Source organism: Schistocerca americana, chromosome 11 (assembly GCF_021461395.2).
Source record: "Schistocerca americana isolate TAMUIC-IGC-003095 chromosome 11, iqSchAmer2.1, whole genome shotgun sequence".
In the NCBI taxonomy this organism is placed as follows: domain Eukaryota; kingdom Metazoa; phylum Arthropoda; class Insecta; order Orthoptera; family Acrididae; genus Schistocerca; species Schistocerca americana.
Window position 1 is genome coordinate 121,265,885 of NC_060129.1, and position 16,514 is coordinate 121,282,398.

Below are 16,514 nucleotides of genomic sequence, written 5' to 3' on the forward strand. Positions count from 1 at the left end.
TCAGCGCCACAGCTTGGCCCGTCCGCCACTGCCTGCTCCGCTTCACGGACATCTGACTATCGTGCCGCGCCACGTATTGCAGTAGTCACTAACGGCACAGTTAATCGGTTACGTCTAACCGATTGGCTGCCCATATTGCAACGTCCCCGCCACCTCAAGCCGGAATTTATGAAAATTGCAAAAGAACAATTGGACGATCTGTTACAAAAGGGAATAATTGAACCTTCTTCCGGTTGCTGGGCTAGTCCTATCCTGTTCGACCAAAAGAAAGACGGTACTTGGCGTATGGTTGGAGACTACAGGCATTTAAATGCCTGCAGCATCATTGATAAATATCCGGTCCCACACATCGCAGACTTCAATCATGCGCTCTCAGGTGCAAAGTACTTCTCTGTTTTGGACTGTAAGCACACATTTCATCAGATTCCTATGGCTCCGGAGGACATTGAAAAGACTGCTATAACCACTCCCTTCGGGCTGTTCCAATACAAATTTATGCCGTTTGGGTTGAAAAATGCCCCCCAAATGTGGCAGCGTTTCATCAATCAAACTTTATCCCATCTAGACTTTTGTTTCGTATACATGGACGACATATTGGTTTTTGCTTCTACTTTAGAACAGAGTGAGGAGCGTGTTCAAGTTGTGACAGATATTTTAGCAGCGGCTGGTATTGAACTGAACAATAAAAAGACTCAATTGCACCAGTCATCTGTCACATTCCTAAGTTATGTTGTGTCATCGGACGGTCTGACACCACCACAGGACAAGATCAAGCCTGTTCTCGAGATGCTACCCCCTCAGACCTATAGGGAATTACGCAGGTTCATCGGAACAGTTAATTATTATCGGAAACATTTGCCAGCTGCTTCTGCGGTGCAGGCTCCTCTCACAGATGCTCTCGCTGGCCCACAAACTTCTGGCACCCGCCAGGTACCGTGGACACCAGACATGGACAAGGCATTTAACGAACTTAAACAGCTGTTGGCCTCCGCTGTCACTATTGCTCACCCACGGGCGGACGCCACAATGTTTATCACTACTGACGCTAGTGACAATGCTATCGGTGCAGTACTGAGTCAGACATACAACGATGTTACGACCCCCCTGCAGTTTTTCTCAAAAAAGCTAAACAACGCGCAGAAGAAATACTCAGGATTCGACAGAGAACTACTTGCAGTTTACGAGGCCATAAGACACTTCAGAACTGATGTTGAGGGACGAGATTTCTATGTGCTCACTGATCACAAGCCGTTGGTTCCTGCCATATAAAATCCTGCGGCTGATCCGCCCCCACGACGCTTCCGTCACATAGATTACATCTTGCAATTTACTAATGACATTCGCCACATCCGAGGAGCAGACAATGTGGTCGCTGATTTTCTCTCGCGTGTTGGTGCTGTCACAACCCTAATTGACTTAACGGACCTACCTCGGTTGCAATTGGCAGACCCCGATACCATGCAGTTAATTTCAGACCACAGCTCCTCTCTCCAACCGGTACGCTCTACTTTCCCTGGCATATCTGACTTAGTGTGGTGTGATGAATCGACTGGTACGTTGCGGCCATTCATTCCTAAGCCCCTTGAACGCCAGGTCTTTGACAAACTACATTCATTAGCACACCCCGGTGTCAAAGCTTCCACCCGTCTGGTAACTGAACGGTTTGTCTGGAGAGACATGCGCCATGATTGTCAGTCTTGGGCAAGGGCATGCACGCTGTGTCAACAGAAAAAAGTTTCCAGGCACATTTCTCCACCCCTCGGCTGTTTTGCCCAACCGCCAGGCCGGTTTCACCACGTTCATGTCGACCTCGTAGGCCCTTTGCCCCCCTCCGAGGGTTTCCGTTACTTGTTTACAGCTATTGACAGGATGACTCGGTGGGCTGAGGCTGTGCCTATTCCGAACATTACCTCCGAGACAGTAAGTCGAGCATTCTTAGATTCGTGGATCTCTAGATTTGGCTCACCTGTTTACCTCACCACTGACCAGGGGCGACAATTCGAGTCTTCAGTTTTCTCTGACTTATGTAAAATGTGTGGTATTGTCAAAATTCATACTTCTGCATACCACCCCCAAAGCAATGGGCTTGTCGAGCGATGGCATCGCACCCTGAAGTCTGCCCTGCGTTGCCATGACTCACTATGGACGGAGGCACTGCCCTTCGTGCTTCTTGGCCTTCGTGCGACTTTCAAGGAAGACCTCAAGGGTAGCCGAGTTTGTATATGGCCAACCTCTGGTTTTGCCTGGAGAATTAGTCACTCCGACCCCACTTCCACGGCGCTCTAAACTCCATTCACTTCTCGAGCGGGTGTGCTTGCACTGCAGCAAAATTCAGCCGCCACCTTTGGCTGCTCATACACCTCCGCGCGTGTACGTACCGCGCACGCTAGACTCTTGTGAGTACGTGTTACTCAGAGACGACTCACTCAAAGCCCCGCTTCAGTCGCCCTACACAGGTCCTTACAAGGTCATCAAACGCTCTGAGAATAACATGGATCTCCTCATAAAAGACTCTGTAACCACGGTCTCACTCAACCGAGTGAAACCAGCTTTCATTGAGCCTCAGGTGAACCTCCCTGATTCTGCCCCTATTTCTCCCACTCCTGCTTCGAGCGGCCATCCATCTTCCCACACCATGCATTTGGGTATTGATTTTCCACAGCGTGTTTCTCTGGCGAGCACTGCTCCTTCTCCGCGTTCATCTAATTCGAGTGGCCAATCTTTTCGGGGCTTCACTCCTCACAGCCCTCGCAGTCGCACTGCGAACCACTCGGATTCTAGCATTGTGTTACCATCTTCGTGTGACAGCTCTCTGTCACGCCATTCAATCCACGCTGGCTCCTCGTTGCCTTCGGTTACGCTCCCTCGTCTGTCAGCTGATCGCCCGAGGTTGTCTCCTGCACAGTCCAGTGCACCTGCCACCCCCCTCCTAGCAGATGCTTCCCCCTGCCATGGCTTTCCCACACCTCCCTGCCTCCCTACCATTGCTCGTACAGGTGCCATCCAAGAATTCACAACACATGTGCACCCTGATGATATACATAAATTATCTGTTGTCGTAGATGGCGATACGGTGTGTGTGGTACTCTCGTGTGACAATACTGGGGGAGGAAGTGCAGAATCTCGTGTGGTGCGCCGCTTTAAATTGAGCAGAAGTGCTGTGTGTGGCAATTTGCGTGCCTTTGTTAGGCCTTCTGGCAAGGTGATTCTCCGTCTGCCGGCTGACGAAGTGCTACACCTCCACTCCAGGACGGGACGTCGTCTTCAGCCACCGGCGTCGCTTGCTGACTTCACCGTCGACGTACCAGGTTTCACCCCCCGGTCTCCTACCAGTCGACCGCTTCCGCCTGACGCAGAAGAACTGTGCGTTACCTTCCTAACTTCTCACCCCCTCCCCCCTCCCATCCACAGGGACGTACTCCATACTGCGCGGGGGGAGGGAGGGGGGGCTATGTGGCGTAGAGCGCCATAAAAATCGATATTTGTTCTGTGCGTAAGTGTGCTATCTTTGAGGAGAGGGCTTTGGAGAGCATGTTGGACGCTAACGGCAGTTAGCCTCCGGACTTGTATCTGTGTAGACGCTAAGTGTGGATAAATCTGTATATGAGAGAATTCTAGTTGTTTACCTACAACTATATCATATTCCCTCACTTAGTTCTCTGCTGTGGTAAGTACAACTGAGTATTGCTCAGCAAACCATTATTTTTCACAAATCTCTCAATATATTGATAATAATGGCATAACTCTGAACTCAACTGGCAGTCACTGAATTCAACTGGCAGTCACTAATATCAATTCACATTGTCATAAACAACCATGTTTTGCCACGCAGGATAGCCGAGTGGTCTGAGGCACCTTGTCACAGTTTGCGTGGCTCCCCCCCCCCCCCCCCCCCCCCCCCACCACCCCATCCCCTCGTCGGAGGTTCGAATCCTCCCTCGGAGATGGGTGTGTGTGGGTTTCCTTAGCGTAAGTTAGTTTAAGTTAGATTAAGCAGTGAGTCGGCTTAGGGATCGATGACCTTAGCAGTTTGGTCCCTTAGGCTCCTACCTACCACAAATTTCGAAATTTTCAACTGCGTTTTCACTAGTAATCACAATTACAATGCTGTACATCGTGTGAAGTACAGAGTGCCGGTTGTGTTCATTCTGACATCAGCGATGCAGCTTGCTACTGTGCGTACACCTCATGCTCTCTACCATCTGTGGCTTAACCTGAACTGATTAGGGCTAACAGGTCCTCTCTCATATCAGACCAGGGTTTCACACACTATCTATTACATCATAGTTACCTAAGAAATAACAATTTTAATGAGACAACTAGTATTAAAAAGATTTGAATATGTGAACTACCAGCATGAGCAAATTATACTGTGGAGTATTTATTAGCAGCAGATGATTGTCGTATTTAGGTAGTGTGGTAATCTTTTGACTGCTTGAGCGATGTCTGTTCTAGACCAGGGGTCTCCAAACTATGGCCCGCAGGCCGAAACCGGCCGGCAAACTGGCCCACGTTAGCTGGCTGGCCATCCCCCGTATTCGGCCCGCCAAATATTTGAGGTGGTACCTATACTGCCACCAATTGAGTTTAGAGGCCTATCGCTACCAATACACCGTGACATTGTCGGACACAATCACGCAACAGTATCAAATACATGCCCTGGCTCTGCTACTCGCTACAAGACTACATAACTAAACTTATTGTTGCACCGCTTGAAATAACAACGTGTTGACATTCTCTACCTCTTCGTCTTGCAGTAATAGTGTTACTAACAATGATTTTGAGATTTCATTAACTTTGCAGGATGCTTTCGAGAAGAATGTGCAGCGACATACATTTTTGTCGGTGAAATTTGCCAGAATAAAATACGCCGGAATTTCGGTCAGTTACGTCCACCAATCAAAATTATGTAACTAAATAAAAATTGTAGTTTGTTTCAATGTTAGCTATTCCCAGAACCTTAGATTTTTATGATTTCATCCTCCCTTTAACCTTACATTACGGTGATCATGGAGTGCTAGGGTGCTTTAATCCCACTAGGTAGATCTTGGCCCTTATGACTTCGTGGAGGAGTCAATGTGGCGCGCAGACTAAAAAGTTTGGAGACCCCAGTTCTAGACGAACTACTCCATGCAGCTATATCTAACACTGCCACCTTAACATTCCCTAATTAGATTGGTCTAGATATTCAGCCTTGCAAGTCTTGTGATTTCCCTCAGGGTCCAGCTGTGCTGTGCCCTGTTCTTCCTTGGCCTCTAACATCTTTCTTCCATGCATTTTTCTATATGTGAAGTGGCTATCAAACAAAACACTGCTTCTCTACTTAAATAAAGTGCAGATCTGTTCCAATTGACTCTGCATATTGTTAAAAACTTTTGTAAATGGTTGCACTTTAGATGGGAAGTTACTATTCCCAGATCCAACTAATAATTGCTGTCTCAAAACATCTTGTTAATTTTTTTGTGAATAGTACATAACAACAATCACTTATATCCATCATATTTGTCTTCCTCGGAACTGTAGATCTTCCATAGTACCTGAGAACCTTCATTCCTCTTTTTTCCATGGAGATTACAAATTTTCTCCAGCAGACAAACTCTGTAACTGTTGAGTAATCCTTTCCCACAATATGTGGCCCGATGTTTACAAACTACCTGTGATCACACACATCTTTACTTTGAGCTCTATATTTGACGTACGTGGTACACGCCCTGCCATGAATGGAGTGGATCACTACAACTGACTATGAACTAATACAGTTGATATTGGCAGTACTTGTATTACTGCAGCTGCTGCCATTAATAGTGACAACAATAATAAAAATAATAATACTTATTATTATTATTATTATTATTATTATTATTATTATTATTATTACTTTAATAGTTGAGTTTTGTCAGGACAAAACTCTACCATCTAGTGAGCAAGATGTATGAGACAGGCGAAATACCCTCAGACTTCAAGAAGAATATAATAATTCCAATCCCAAAGAAAGCAGGTGTTGACAGATGTGAAAATTACTGAACTATCAGTTTAATAAGTCACAGCTGCAAAATACTAACGTGAATTCTTTACAGACGAATGGAAAAACTGGTAGAAGCTGACCTCGGGGAAGATCAGTTTGGATTCCGTAGAAATGTTGGAACACGTGAGGCAATACTGACCCTACGACTTATCTTAGAAAATAGATTAAGGAAAGGCAAACCTACGTTTCTAGCATTTGTAGACTTAGAGAAAGCTTTTGACAATGTTGACTGGAATACTCTCTTTCAAAATCTGAAGGTGGCAGGGGTAAAATATAGGGAGCGAAAGGCTATTTACAATTTGTACAGAAACGAGATGGCAGTTATAAGAGTCGAGGGGCATGAAAGGGAAGCAGTGGTTGGGAAGAGAGTGAGACAGGGTTGAAGCCTCTCCCCAATGTTATTCAATCTGTATATTGAGCAAGCAGTAAAGGAAACAAAAGAAAAATTAAGAGTAGGTATTAAAGTCCAGGAGAAGAAAAACTTTGAGGTTCGTCGATGACACTGTAATTCTGTCAGAGACAGCAAAGGACTTGGGAGAGCAGTTGAACGGAATGGACAGTGTCTTGGAAGGAGGATATGAGATGAACATCAACAAAAGCAAAACGAGGATAATGGAATGTAGTTGAATGAAGTCAGGTGATGCTGAGGGAATTAGATTAGGAAATGAGACACTTGAAGTAGTAAAGGAGTTTTGCTATTTGGGGAGCAAAATAAGTGATGACGGATGAAGTAGAGAGGATATAAAATGTAGAGTGGCAATGGCAAGGAAAGCGTTTCTGAAGAAGAGAAATTTGTTAACATCGAGTATAGATTTAACAGTCAGGAAGTCGTTTCTGAAAGTATTTGTATGTAGTGTAGCCATGTATGGAAGTGAAACATGGACAATAAATAGTTTGGAGAAGAAGAGAATAGAAGCTTTCGAAATGTGGTGCTACAGAAGAATGCTGAAGATTAGATGGGTAGATCATGTAACTAGTGAGGAGGAATTGAATAGAATTGGGGAGAAGAGGAGTTTGTGGCACAACTTGACTAGCAGAAGGGATCGGTTGGTAGGACACATTCTGAGGCATTGAGGGATCACAAATTTAGCATTGGAGGGCAGCGTGGAGGGTAAAAATCGTAGAGGGAGACCAAGAGATGAATACACTAAGCAGATTCAGAAGGATGTAGGTTGCAGTCAGTACTGGGAGATGAAGAAGGTTGCACAGGATAGAGTAGCATGGAGAGCTGCATCAAAACAGTCTCAGGACTGAAGACCACAACAACAAACAACTTTAATAGTAATGACATTAATAATAATAATGATAGTGGCAGATAGAATAATTTGTAGTTATACAAAATAGATGTTTCCTGATACACCAAGTATTGGGTAAATGAAATTAAGGAGAACGCACCACCTAAAAATACTGGGAAATGAGGAAGATCAGGTAGGAAGCAGATATGTAAAGGGTCAATAAATGTGTACAGTGACAATGGCTATAATTATTGTTGCTTTAGTAGATATGTCATTAACTGTCTTCTGAGATTGGAGATGTATTTTAGTTCTCTAATACAGTGCAAGAGATTGTTCCACAAATGAGTTCCTGCTACTGAGGTGGAATTTGAGAAGGTGGTTGAACGATGGAATGGGGCAGAAAGGATTATGCTCTGATGGGAACGAGTATTTCTGCCACGTTGTTTGCACAAGAGCGTTAAAGTCGAGGAGAGATATGAGACAGAGTTCATTGATAAGACAGTAGAGAAGACAGAGGACATGGAAATCTCTGCTCTTGTCTGCATGCATTCAGGATAGCAGTGTATGCTATAGTGAACAGTGATTAGAGTTGAACTTCACCAGCTATAACAAAAACAGATATTCTTCACTAGCACCAGGTGCCGTGAGCTTCCTTCAGAAAGGCCCTGTGGGATAACATTGCTGTAATCAATAATTGGAAGTGTAAGTTTTTGTACAATTTTCTTTTTCAGGTCAAGAGGGAAGAGCTTCTTATATATTTGTACAGTATGTATAGATGCTGATGCCTTCCTGCACATTGCAGTTATGTGCTCGGTCCAATTTAGATTTTCATCTATTATTATTCCTAGAGTTTTTGCTGGAGAAGAGAAGCTGACATATACAACACAATTCACAATTACCAGTTTCAGGTTACTGTCAGCATCAGATCTGGTACAAAAATAGAAAAAGAAAAAAAGAACACTAAAGTGAGAAAATAAGTTAAACTAGCTGAGGGCTGAATATACATAAAATCTAGGAATACCTTCTATACTTCCACAAACCTTGCTATAGCCAGTACAGGGCACTAGTGGCAATGTATGTAAGTGATCAAGATCATAAATTCAGTAGTCTCAAATAGAATATGGATAATCAAAAACTAAAGTAACCTCACATGGCACAATGTGTCTAGCAATAAAACTTAAAATGAAATGCAGTATGTCAAACTAAAATCTATTCTTCAAGTATAAATTAAATGTGTAAAAAGTAATAAAGAGGCTATTAATAGGAAACCTTTTAGCATGACAAAGTAAATGAAACATCAATAGAACAGAAAATCAGTTCAAACTGCAAATTTTTAAATGTATGATGATTGTAACTGTTCCGAAAGAACAGATACAAATGATGGCCATGCAGCTTCTCTAGAAAGAAATGATAATTAATCAAAACCCTCAGCTGCCAACAGGTGTTGTTGATATACCTCAATGGGGACAGCTGAAGATGTGTGCCCCGAACGGGACTCGAACCCGGGATCTCCTGCTTACATGGCAGATGCTCTATCCATCTGAGACCCCAAGGGCACAAGGGATAGCACGACTGCAGGGACTTATTCCTTGCACGCTTCCCATGAGACCCATATTCCCAACTGTCCACAACCTACATTCGTAATGTTCCTAAAGGATATTTGCCGATTCACTCATTACTTGCGCCAACTAAGGTGATGATTTTTGGACACCTACATGGTTCTACCTGCTGTACTCAAGTGAGGGGAGACTACGTAGAACAGCTGAAATGTTAAAACCACCATCTTAACTTTTCTCTATTTTTTATTAATCCAGTCTCAATACTTTTTGGATTGATCAAGTATGTCGACAAGAGAACGGCAGAAATGGTGGTGAAAGGTGATAGAGGAAGAGGAATACAAAGAAGAAAAAGATGTTTCCAGAATGAGATTTTCACTCTGCAGCGGAGTGTGCGCTAACATGAAACTTCCTGGCAGATTAAAACTGTGTGCCCGACCGAGACTCGAACTCGGGACCTCTGCCTTTCGCGGGCAAGTGCTCTACCATCTGAGCTACCGAAGCACAACTCACCCCCAGTCCTCACAGCTTTACTTCTGCCAGTATCTCGTCTCCTACCTTCCAAACATTACAGAAGCTCTCCTGCGAATCTTGCAGAACTAGCACTCCTGAAAGAAAGGATACTGTGGAGACATGGCTTAGCCACAGCCTTGGAGATGTATCCAGAATGAGATTTTCACTCTGCAGTAGAGTGTGCGCTGGTATGAAACTTCCTGGCAGATTAAAACTGCTTCGGTACCTCAGACGGTAGAGCACTTGCCTGCGAAAGGCAAAGGTCCTGAGTTCGAGTCTCGGTCGGGCACACAGTTTTAATCTGCCAGGAAGTTTCAAGAAAAAGATGGATGGACTGTGTACGTGAGGACTTCAGGGAGAAACATCTAAAAGAAAAGTAAGTATCAAACAATGGTAAATCCACTTAGGAATATCAAAAATTTAGGAAATGATAAGATTGTTACTTACCCGAAAGAAGACACATTAAGCTGCAGACAGGCACATTTAAAAAACACATACCCAAAGGCTTCAGCCACAGCCTTCATCAGCAAAAGAGAAACAGAAAAGAGAAATGCACCACTAACACACACAAGCAAGTCCATCTCACACATAAATGACCACTAACTCCATCAGCTCAGGCCAAAATGCGACTATCACATGGGATGGAAACAGTAATCTGGAGGAGTCAGAGAAGGGGAAGGGATAGCAGTGTACAGGTGGGGTGAGAGAGAAGCGCTGTCTGGCAGACTGTGCAGAGACTATACTGCCAACAGCCATAGAGCGAGGAGGTTGTGGTGCAGTGAGGTGGAGAAAACTGAGTGAAAAAAGAGGAGCAGGGAAAGATGGGTGGGTGCACTGGCAGAGGGTGGCAAACAAAGAGTATAGGAGATGAGAATGGGTACCAGATGATAGTACAGAGAGGGTTGGGTGCAGGATGTGGAGACAGAACGAGTTGTAAGGATAACTCCCATCTGCACAGTTCAGAAAAGCTGACGGTGGTGGGTATGGTACAGATGCTTGGGTAGTGAAGCAGCCACTGAACTGAAGCATGTTATGCTCAGTTGCATGTTTTACCACAGAGTGATATACACTCCTGCTCACAAATTAAGGATAATTGCAGAAAGTGGTGCCAGACAAGGTGCACTACACAAAACTGGTGCTAATAGCATAGTCACATAGGGAACACACACGACACAGATCAGTAAGTCCACGGTATTGGTGATAAGTTGAGAAAACTGTCCCGAAACACATGTGCTACAAAACACCTCTGTTTCCTGTGCTGTACCCCGACATCAATATGGGACATGATCACCGTACACACGTACACAGGCCACATAACGGGTTGGCATGATCTGGATTTGGTGGTCGAGCAGCTGCTGGGGTATAGCCTCCCATTCTTGCAGCAGTGCCTGTCTGATCTCCTGAAGTGTCCTAGGGGTTTGAAGACGTGCTGCGTTACATCGACCGAGAGCATCCCAGATGTGCTCAATGGGGTTTAGGTCTGGAGAACAGGCAGGCCACTGCATTCGGCAGATATCTTCTGTTTCAAGGTATTCCTCCACAATGGCAGGTCAGTGGGGCCGTACATCATCATCTGCCAGGAGGAAGGTGGGACCCACTGCACCCCTGAAAAGGTGGACATACTGGTGCAAAATGACGTCACAATACACCTGACCTGTTACAGTTCCTCCGTCAAAGAGATGCAGGGGTGTACGTGCACCAATCATAATACCACACCACACCATCAAACCGTGACCTCCACACAGGTCCCTTTCAAGGACATTAAGGTGTTGGTATCTGGTTCCTGGTTCACGTCAGATGAAAACCTGGTGAGAATCACTATTCAGACTATACCTGGACTTGTCCATGAGCATAACCTGGGACCACTGTTCTAATTACCATGTACTGTGTTCTTGACACCAGGCTTTACGGGCTCTCCTGTGACCAGGGGTCAGTGGAATGCACCTTGCAAGTCTCCGGGTGAATAAACCGTGTCTGTATACTGTGTGTCTGGAGACAACTGTTCCAGTGGCTCCGATAAGGTCGCATGCGAGGCTACCTGCAGTACTCCGTGGCCGTCTACGAGCACTGATGGTGAGATATCGGTCTTCTTGTGGTGTTGTACACTGTGGACGTCCCGTACTGTAGTGCCTGGACACGTTTCCTGTCTGCTGGAATCGTTGCCATAATCTTGAGATCACACTTTGTGGCACACGGAGGGCCCGTGCTATGACCTGCTGTGTTTGACCAGCCTCCAGGCACCCTAGTATTCTACCCCTCATAATGTCATCAATATGTGTTCTTTGAGCCATTTTCAACACACAGTCGCCATTAGCGTCTGCACACTTACTCGCTGCACCGTACTCTGACATGCACCAACACACCTCTGCGTATGTGGACTGCTGCCAGCGCCACCGTGTGACGACCGCAGGTCAAATGCACCGCACGGTCATACCTCGAGGTGATTTAAACCCACAAACCGCCCACCAGAGTGTTGTTTCACCATGTACCAGCATTATCATTAATTTATGAGCATGAGTGTACTTTGCTGTTGGCCACTGTAGGCAGTGGCTGTTCACCTTTGTGGACACCTGGTTGGTAGTCATACCAATATAAAAAGCTGTGCAATGGTTGCAGCGGAGCTGGTAAATAACATAGCTGGTTTCACTGGTGGCCCGGCCCCTGATTGGGAAGGATAAACGTGAGACAGGACTGGAATAGGAAGTGGTGGGAGAATGGATTGGGCAGGTCTTGCTCCTGGTTCTTCCACGAGGATATTATCCTTGTGACAAGGGAATTGGATTGGGTGTGACATAGGAACTGACTAGGATGTTGTGGAGGTTGGGTGGGTGACAGAACACCACTTTAGGATGGGTGGGAAGGATCTCGAGTAGGCTGTTCCATCATTTCAGGGCATCAAGATAGGTAATTATGCCATGAAATGAGGGAAATCCCACCCAAGAATCTTCCCACCCCTCCTAAAATTGTGTTCTGTCACCCTCCCAACATACTAGTCAATACCTATGCCACTCCAATCCCAACCCATTGCCACAAGGATTTTATCCCCATGAAAGACCCAGGAGTAACAGCTGCCTAATCCACTGGCCCAGCACTTCCTATTCCAGTCCTGTCACAGGTTTATCTTACCCCATCAGAGGCCATGCCACCTGTGAAATAAGTCATATTATTTACCATCTCTACTGCAGCCATTCATAGGGTTTTATATTTGTATGACTAGTAACCAGCTGCCCACCAGGATGAATGGCCACCTCCCAACTGTGGCCGAAATCAAAGTGGAGCACCCTGAGGCACAACAAGCAGCTGAACATAACAGGCTTGGTTTCAATGACTGATTCACTACCCGAGCCATCTGAATTCTCCCCTCCACCAACAGCTTTCCTGAACTGTGCAGATGGGAGTCATTACAACACATTCTCCGCTCTCATAATCACCCCTACCTAAATGCACAGTAACATACTGTCTGCACACCTTCCACCCAACAGTTTCCACCCCCTCTGTCCTGTCATCTCCTCTCTGTTCCCATCTCCAGTCTCTTTGTTTGCCGGCCTCTGCGAACGCACCCGCCCATCTTTCCCCACTCCTCTCCTTTTTGCTTCTTTTCCCCTTCACCAACCCCTCCAGATTGTTGCTGCCATCCCATTTGATAGTTGCATTCTGGCCCGAGCTGCCAGAGTTGGCGGTCATGTGCACATGAGGGCTGCTTGCTTTTGTGTATGTATGGGCTGTAGTTCTATATTTCTCTTTGCTGATGAAGGCTGTGGCCGATAGGTTTGGCTAAGTGTCTTTTAATTGCGCCCGTCTGCAAACTAATGTGTCATCTTTGTGGTAAGTAGCAATCTATCTTCTCTTAGAAAGGAAAATAAAATTACAGAAAAATGGAGAAAACTTTCCAAGAACATAAATCTCACATGAGTTGGAATAAATAATGGAAAATAAGAAATATACACAAATGGGCATTCAAAGAACAAGAGTTGCAAGGCAAATATCTGAAACATTAGTATACTTAACAAATTCTGTAGAAATTATACAACAAATATACTGAAAATAATTACAATTACATGAGTATGCAGTCACCTGTTGCAATGCAACGCCCACAGCAGCCATGGTGTGGTTATGCGGGCCCCCTTGAAGCGACGGGAACACTGCCGCATTGATGCGAGGTTCAAAATCATACATTATCGGTTTCCCACATTTATCTTTTCCCTTTTCGCCACGTCGGAAGAAAATTAGGCCGTGTCTGATGGCAAAGTGAAACGAAACATTCAGTATTCAGCACTTTCTCACATACACTTAAGTGGTAAGTATCTACAACAACAGCTACATACAAACTCGCAAGCCATGTGTGGTGCACGGTGGAGGGTACCTCGTATCACTAGTAATCACCACCTTTTCTGTTCCATTCACAAATGGTGTGATGAAAAATGACTGTCTTTATGCCTCCATATGAACCCTAATTTCTCTTATCTTGTCTTCACTGCCCTTACACAAAATGTACATTGCCAGCAGTAGAATAATCCTGCAGTCAGCCGGAAATGCCAGTCTTTAAAATAATCTCAGTAGGATTTCACAAAAAGAAGGTTGTCTTCCCTCCACAGATTCCCAAACAAGTTCATGAAGCATCTCCATAATGCTCATGTGTCATGTAACCTATTCATAACAAACCTAGTTGCACACACCTGAATTGCTTCAATGTCTTGTTTAATTTGACCAGGTGCAGATCCCACACTCGAGAATGAGTCGCACTTGTGTCCTACACATTGTCTTGCAATAAACTGAAGTCAACTATTCACCTTCCCTAATACTGTACCTATGCAGCGCCAATTATTGAACTGCATGAAATAAAGTCATCATAACTTCTGAACCGTTTGCATTAGAATGTTCAAACTGCACAGTTGGCTGTGGCGCATTATGAGAATTGGTATGCACAAGTATGGTTTGGTTTAGTGATGGAGCCCACTTTCATTTAGATAGGTTCACCAATAAGCAAAATTGGCACATTTGGGGGACTGAGAATCCAGATTTCGTGATCGAGAAGTCTCTCCCCCTTCACCTTCACTGTGTGGTGTGCAATACCCTGTCACGGAATAATCGGTGCAATGTTTCTTGATGGCACAGTGACTACTGAATGGCACATGAAGGTTTTGGAAGATGATTTCATTCCCATTATCCCAAGTGACCCTGACTTCGACATGATGTGGTTTGTGCAAGATGAAGCTGAATCCCATTGAAGCAGGAGAGTGTTTGATGTCCTCGAGGAGCACTTTGGACACCGCATTCTGACTCTGGGGTACCCAGGGGCCAAAGGCAAGGGTCTCGATTGGTCGCCATATTCTCCGTATCTGAACACGTGTGACTCTTTTTTTGTAGGGCTGTACAACAATAGCCACAAAACCACTGCCGCATTCTGACTCTGGGGTACCCAGGGGCCAAAGGCACGGGTCTCGATTGGTCGCCATATTCTCCATATCTAAACACGTGTGACTCTTTTTTTGTATGGCTGTACAACAATAGCCACAAAACCACTGCCGAGCTAAAACAGCCATTCAGGAGGTCATCAACAGCATTGATGTTCTGACACTTCAGTGGGTCATGCAGAATTCATCTGCAGCCCATCATTGCCAATGCTGGCAGGCTTGTCATAATCTAAATCTGAATATCTGTAGTGACATCTACATGTTGAATAATGTGTGTATGCACTGTAGTTTGTAACTAATTTATGTTTTTTTTTCATATAGTTCAGTAATTGTCACTTCCAACTCAGCTGCAGTGACACACATGTTTCCACATTAGCCAGGAGCATGAAATGTTGGAATTAAAGAGTTTTTCTTGTTTTTATGACCACGTTAGCACATATAATTAAACCAAATATTGCACACGACTGAACAGAGACCATTATATAAAATGGGCACACAAAATTCTACTTTAAAAAACATGATTTGTAGTCAGATACAAAGTAACATTAGTGCTGATACTGAGTGCTGCATGAAACACATAATGAGCAGTATTTATTTAGGCTAACTCTATTTACAGACAGTTGTAAATGTGACCTAAAACATCACAAAACATAAATCACCATTGGCAACTCTTAGGACAGACAGCTGAGTTATGGAATGAGTCAAAATGCGCACTCCTTTTATTTCATGAAGCCTCCAAGATATCAAAACAAGGTTTTAGGTAGATGTTAGTACACGGACAGGCATATACATCTGTTTGTGTGTTATATATCTCTACAAAAGAGTGATGCATATCCCTACATATATCTTACTGAGAAATGATACTCACAAACAGAAAAAAAGATAAGATAAATTATTATCTAGAAGAACATAACTACTGTGCAGATTTATTGTTTATATTCATGTCGAGAATAAGGAGGAGGAAACTGGTGTTTAATGTCACACCGGTAATGAGGTCATTAGAGACAGAGCACAAGCTCTAATTAGGGAAGAACTGGGAAGGAAATCAGCCAAGCCCTTTGAAAGGAACCATCCTGGGATTTGCCTTAAGCAATTTAGAGAAATCACAGAAAACCTAAATAAAGGATGGCCGGACATGGGTTTGACTCGTCACCCTCCCAAATGCGAGTCCAGTGTGCTGACAACTCTGCCACCTTGCTGGGTGAGAGAATCAGGTTGAAGGGCAATGTGTGCCTTTAAGATGGGGCAGTGGTCAGAGAAACTTCATGAGAGGAAATACCTCTGTGGGTGAAACGTATGTGCTCCATGAATTGCTGGCGCACTTTTGAAATAATGTAACATCCCAGGATTAAAAGAAGGACATGAAATTGCATTCTTTTTAAAACAAATGATCTGTCTGTCTGTCCGAATTGCCAATTCTCATTCTCAGTTCCGAGTTTGCTTTCTCTCTCTCTCTCTCTCTCTCTCTCTCTCTCTCTCTCTCTCTCTCTCTCTCTCTCTCTGTGTGTGTGTGTGTGGGGGGGGAGGGGGAGGCGGGGGGGGGGGGGGGGGGAGGTGATGTGCACACGCTTGCATGTGTTCGAGGTTTTTCATTGAACTTAGGTGTGGCATGCAGCAACCTCTGATTTTTTCACATGATAATGCAATATGTGACGAAGACAATGACACAGTGACATAGAACAATTTATATTCTTCACATAGACGCTACATGTGTATACTGGTGTACTTCGTAAGAGCTGACACGTGTATTTTCTCTGGTATTTTGGCGGAT

At 44.6% G+C, this 16,514-nt stretch overlaps 1 protein-coding gene across 1 annotated transcript in view; it reads right to left on the minus strand.

Moving 5' to 3' along the window:
• LOC124553359 (serine hydroxymethyltransferase, mitochondrial-like) overlaps positions 1–16,514 on the minus strand; it is a 190,280-nt gene that overhangs the window by 64,422 nt on the left and 109,344 nt on the right. The window contains exon 7 of the mRNA XM_047127232.1: positions 13,404–13,566. Coding sequence (XP_046983188.1) covers positions 13,404–13,566 — 163 coding nt within the window. The remainder of the gene's footprint in view (positions 1–13,403; positions 13,567–16,514) is intronic.